The following is a 6,052-nucleotide window of genomic DNA, read 5'->3' as shown; positions in this document are numbered from 1 at the left end:
AAAGGTTGTGGTAGTGGCGATGGAGATAGAGGTTGGTGGTGACGACGGTGGACGGCGAGGCAGCGGTAGGAGGTAGAGGTGGTGGTGGTGGCAACGACGATGACAATGGTCAGGGGTGGAGCCAATTAAGGCCCAGAGGGGGCACGTGCCCCCCCTCCTCACTTTGTTCCAACTTACTATACATAGATACATATTTTTGGCATATATATATATATATACTTACATAGTAATTTTAAATAGTGTCCCCCTTAAGTTTTCAAATTCTTTTAATTCCCTTTTGAAAAAAAAAAAATTACATATATTCCTTCTTCAAATATACAATATATTTTTCATTTTCTAATTTTTGTTTCCTTTTTCAAAAAAATTATTTTTTCGCTTATGTATAATTATGTATTTTTCTATATTTTTAAACTTATTTCTTTTTATCGATGACATTTATGATTGTATTTAATTAAAATATTATTAATTAATATTTTGATTCTTATATTTGTAACTATATTTTTTTTTTACGGTATTTATTTAGCATATTATTTTATAACTATATTTTTCTTATTTGCTTTTTTAATTTAAAAAAAAAAATTTATATTGTCATATTTATTTATTAAATTTTTTTTTTTTTTTAACAAATATATTGTACCCCCTCTGAATTAAAATCTTGGCTCCGCCCCTGACAATGGTGGAGGTGGAGGTGGAGGTGGAGGTGGAGGTGTTGCAACGACAATGACGGAGTCGACGGTAGAAGGCAATGGCGGAAGTGGCTGTAGCCACAAATCTCATTCTTTTAAATGAATTTTCATTTCATTGGTTTAAATGTGGAATGGAATTTTATTCCCTTTAGAATATCATTTCCACTCTAAATCTCATGTCATTTCCACTCTAAATCTCATATTAAATAAGGGAATGATTGGAATGAAATACTGACTATGTATATCCTTGAATTTAGGATAAAATTTACAAATTAACCTGCTTTTTTTGTTTTTTCGGCAGGCAGCCTTATTTATCCACATTGCATGGTTAGTACACACTAAAAGCCCGTTTCACCCAGCAACATGGGCTAAATAACATGACCCACCCTATAGCCTATCCCCTATTAATCACCGGTTGAGGTTACGGGTCATTCTTGATTGATTGATTAGTCATAGATCAGAGGGGCAGAGAGACTAGAAAAGGCGAGTCCTCCGCCGGAATAAAAATCTGTGGGTATAAAATATACATTACGGTATTACAACGAAAGAAAGAAAGAAAGAAAGAAAGAAAGGGGCAATGAGGATAGTAGGACTGACGGGTGGTATCGCATCGGGAAAGAGTACGGTCTCCAATCTTTTCAAAGCTCACGGCTTCCCCGTCGTCGACGCCGACCTCGTTGCTCGCGTAAGCCTCCCGCCCTCTTATATTCAACTGTTCAACTCCCTCTCTCTCTACATATATATTCCTACTTGTATCTATTCTTGATTGATTGGTTTACGAAGAACCCTAAACTAAGATATACAGAACTGAAACGATGAGCACGATGAAAATCAGGGTTTAAGATGGTTATGGGCAAGATTTACATAATTCAATAATTTAGTACGATTATTGTGCGAATAGCAAGAGATTAATGTATTGAAATTTCATCTGTAAAGAAAAATGAGTGATCACATCCTCTTTCTTGATACTTGTGTGTGTAGTTTGATTACTGTAATTTCAGTTGCAGATGTGATTTATGCATTCTGTAATTTTGATAATGACAAAAAAAGAAAATTAGCCAAATTACAAGAAATTTAAATATTATTCGTTCTATTTATATAACAACAATTCATTCTATTTATATAACAAGTTCACATTGACCCAACTATTCTGAAATTTTATCAGAATAATGGCTTTGCCAATCACCCATCAAGAATTGTTGAGAGTCCACGTGAATGCAAGTCTTGCGTAAATAGGAATTTGGTGTTTGGAATGAGTATGATCACAATACTGTTGATCGACAACCCTTCCTAATAGGAAGGACATTGGTAGAGAAGAAACTTCTTGGCTTTGCAATATGTGAATTTATTATATCGGCTTTGTTGCAGGATGTTTTGAAGGAAGGCACTGGAGGTTGGAAAAAGGTGGTGGCAGCATTTGGTCGGGACATCTTACAAGACAACGGAGAAGTTGACAGGCCAAAGCTGGGACAAATTGTATTTTCAGATCCTGCAAAGCGCCAACTTCTTAATAGGTACGAAGCAGGTAGTGTGAATTTTGGTGTTCAATGGGTGATGCAATTATTTGCCCCTACACATTTCATGGCATTTGGATGAAGGATGGTGCCTTTGCTGTTCTTTTAGTCATCTGGTAACTTCTAAAAATTTTGTTATATAAAAGGCCCTTACTCGCCTATCCTGTGTTGGTTCTCGTACCTGCGTTCTAAGTTGCGTAATATAGATTCCGTACCATCATTTGTGGAGATGACCCTATTTTTCTATACTAATTTCGTCAGTCAATCCTCGAGGAGGATCCAATCATTTGAGGCTGTTGAGAAGAAAATGAAGCCATTTTTATCCATAAAAGGTGGTTCGTATTTAATATTGTAGCTTAATATAAGCCTTTTTTAGATTATTAATCAACCAAAAGTGCGTGATAAAATTTTTGTGATACTCTGCTTAATAATCATTGAGCTGCCCTGCTCTCTCTTTGTCACACTGCAACTGCTTCACTCGTTCTTCTATGCCATTTGCAACCCATTCATAAATGTTAATCTAGGTAAGACCAAGATGCTTCCACCTGCTAGAAAGAGATGGGCTGTTGAGGAGCTTTCTGTAGCATTTGAGTTGAAGATTCCATTGATGACATGAACATTTTTTTTGTTACATGTTATAGATACACATTTGTGCATGTTGGATTTAAGTATACTTACCTGTTTTACTTGGTTGATTGGGTAGCTCAAGTTCTCAACATCCCTCTCCTTTTACGATGGGGCTGGACATATGATTCGGTTCGGGTATGGTTATGGGAGACACGAATCATGTTTGGGGAATGTTTGGTCATTATCAGGTTGGGCCAGAAATGCCCTTTTGACGTTCTTAAAACACCGTGTATGGTTAATGGTAGTAAAGCACAATTAAAATTGTACTCCCATTATCTTTGTAATTAAAACCATGTCTTTGAGTTCCTGATTTGACACAACTGCTAATTTTGAACCCTGGTTTTAGTGGGTGTTTTACCCTTTACCTGTGTTTGGGCTCCTGCAAATCTTGAACCCTGTTTCGATCAAGGTTGTTAAAATCGGGATTCTATGTAGAATCGTTTTGGGTTCCGTAAAATCGGAATCGTAGAATCGAATCGTGAATCGTAAGATTTTACCAAATTGTGAAAAAACAATTGAAACTAACTTCTTAAACAATAAGATTTGTAAAATATAACCAAAATAAGGCCAAAACACATAATATTACATATCTATGAGTTCACAAATCTCAAATCCTAACAATATTCCAAATTCCGAATATAAATAAAAGAGAATATTCCAAAGTCCGAATATAAATAAACTAATTTTTTATTGTCTTGTTAAAACGTTTAAAATATAGTATTTATCATCCATTGTCAGCAACAGAGAAAGCCATCTCAGTGATCTCACAGTTCGGTCATATCATTTTAAGAAACAATTTTAACTTGTAGACTTCCATTTTTATATATTTTTTATTTAAATATTTGTGATATACTAATAATATATGCAAACAGTGTGACACACATACATACCAAATTACCAATACATGAGTACTATATATATTTTTTTATTGTAGTTTTTTATTAGGTAATTATCACATGATGAATATATGATGTGCATAAAAGGAATATAAACTTAATTAATTACAAGCTAAAAATAGAAAATTAAGATATAGATTTTACATCATACCTAATCTTAACAAAAGGGGGTCTCTGTAGTAAAAAATTAGGGATTTCTCTAATAATAAACACTTGATCAAGGAAAGGAAAAAAAAAAACGAACACGCCTGGCCAAAGCTGTCTGTGACTCTATGGATCCGATCTTCTCTCTCTGAGCCTCTGCCGCCTCCTCTGTGACTCTGTGGTTTCTGTAATAACAAATTAGGGCTTTGTAACTCGTAGTGAGATTTTTATATTTTATAATTTATAGAATAAATATATAACTTTTCATTTTTAGTAGACTTTTTTTGCAGGCTTGCCCAAGCAACCAATAGTATAAAGGTCCAAACAACCAATACTATAAAAGACCGCCCAAACACCCAATTTTGTAGAATCGGTATCGTGTAGAATTGTATGATTCTACCCCCGATTCTACCGATTCTGTCCCCGATTCTACCAATTGAACGATTTTGTTAAGATTTGGATCGATTTTGGATTTTGAATCGTAGAATCATGCAATTCTACGACTCAGAATCGGGATTTTGACAACCATGGTTTTGATTGAATTACTGCTGATATTGCTTTCCAGTTTACAGGTAAAAGAATGGGGTCCCTTTTGTACTTCTTCATTTGGTCTTCCTGCAACCATCTCCTGTCTCTTTCTCTCATTTGCAATTGTCAATAAAATAAGCTACCTCTCTCCAAGCTCATTTTCCCCACATTTGAACTGCTTGAGATTATGGGACGCGGGGATCATGATTAATTTGTTCATCTCTACTTATTCCCATTTGAGATTTTGAGGTTTTGGGAGGTTATCCTGTTATTTCTTCCTGAGTTTTTCATTGAAGTCAGACTCTCTCTCCTCTCTCTAGATTATCTGTGTTTTTGTTGAAGTCTCTCACTCTCACTCTCACTCTCACAGTCTCACTCACACACGCACGCAAAATTTCCAAGTCTTATATATGGCTTCAAATGTGTAGTGGTTGGATTTGTAGAATTGTGAGTGTTGGAGAATATTATTATAGGAACCTTAAATTACTCCACATGATATTGCTCTGAGAATATTGTGGGAGTGATTTTAGTTTATGATAAAATATGATTGGAGTGATTTGTGGGATTGATTTTATGAATCAACCTGCCAGTGAATTGATTGATTAAACTGCCCACTGACTGAGCAGTAGTGCTTAGAACTGGCGACACCAAACTGTACCTCTGAGAAGGACCAGCCTTCTTTAAACATGCACCCTCAAATAAGTCATCCAGTAATTTTAGTTCATGATCACCCCAACTGCTTATTTAGACAATTTAGGTGGCCACTTGAAGCAATTCTTCCTTTGAAACCCATAACTTGAATTTCTAACAGGAGTTATGTCTCCAGATAGTTTAAAAAGTATGAAATCTTTTATTTTTGAGGTAAGTATGGCAATTTATCTTATGTACACTGTCAAATATTTTTAAAGTAGTCTTCTTGGTTCTAGATTGTTCGAGAAATTACATTGAATTCCTCCTCCGTGCATATCATATTGTGAATTTTGGTTTTGAATTTTGGCTATTATATCCTTGTAGGTTGCTGGCACCTTATATATCATCTGGTATCTTTTTTGAAATACTGAAGCTATGGATGAAGGGCTATAAGATTATCATTCTTGATGTCCCTTTGCTGTTTGAGGCCAAGATGGACAAGTGGACTAATCCCATTATTGTTGTATGGGTTGATCCTGAAACAGAACTTCAGCGACTCATGGCAAGAGATGGATCTTCAGCAGAAGAGGCCAATAATAGGATAAATGCTCAAATGCCTCTGGATTTTAAAAGGAGTAAAGCAGACTTGGTGATTGATAACACTGGATCCCTGGAGGACTTGAATGTCAACTTTCAGAAAGTATTAGCCGAGGTCAAGAAGCCCTTGACTTGGACTGAATTTGGGCTTTCCAGACAGGGAGCCTTTCTGGCTTTTATATCAGTTCTTGTTGGTGTAGTTGTATGCAGGAAAGCTTTACGATAGTAATAGTCTAGGGCCGTTATAACTACCTTAAATATTTAATAGATAAGGTGCAAGTGCATCACATTGTTCGACTGTGCTTTATTCAATGCATGATGTATATTTGACATGACTTGGAAGTAGAATTTGAATTCAGAAGGCTGTTCTGTTGCGTGCCTTGAAGAAAATAAAAATTCAAGAGGCTGTTAAATTGATTAAAATATCTGG

The 6,052-nt window shown here is 35.4% G+C and overlaps 1 protein-coding gene across 1 annotated transcript; it reads left to right on the top strand.

The window, feature by feature from the left end:
- The first annotated feature begins 1,122 nt into the window (after nt 1-1,122).
- On the top strand, nt 1,123-6,045 carry LOC132268859 (dephospho-CoA kinase). The gene is made up of 3 exons (XM_059769734.1): nt 1,123-1,371; nt 2,055-2,200; nt 5,410-6,045. Exons 1-3 carry the CDS (start codon nt 1,264-1,266, stop codon nt 5,846-5,848), a joined length of 693 nt encoding a protein of 230 aa, XP_059625717.1. The 5' UTR covers nt 1,123-1,263; the 3' UTR covers nt 5,849-6,045.
- The last annotated feature ends 7 nt before the right edge of the window (nt 6,046-6,052 follow it).

Source organism: Cornus florida, unplaced genomic scaffold, assembly GCF_030987335.1.
Source record: "Cornus florida cultivar Cherokee Brave unplaced genomic scaffold, ASM3098733v1 CherokeeBrave_3.0.0_Hap2_Chr08, whole genome shotgun sequence".
Classification (NCBI taxonomy): Eukaryota; Viridiplantae; Streptophyta; class Magnoliopsida; order Cornales; family Cornaceae; genus Cornus; species Cornus florida.
Note: the sequence above shows the minus strand (reverse complement) of the source record. Positions and strands in the feature narration are given on the sequence as shown.

Excerpts from the sequence above, each read along its gene's own strand:
- LOC132268859 (XM_059769734.1), top strand. The coding sequence starts at position 1,264 with ATGAGGATAGTAGGACTGACGGGTGGTATCGCATCGGGAAAGAGTACG. Across the intron at positions 1,372-2,054 it reads ACGCCGACCTCGTTGCTCGC|GATGTTTTGAAGGAAGGCAC; the intron begins GTAAGCCTCCCG and ends GCTTTGTTGCAG. Across the intron at positions 2,201-5,409 it reads AAGCGCCAACTTCTTAATAG|GTTGCTGGCACCTTATATAT; the intron begins GTACGAAGCAGG and ends ATATCCTTGTAG.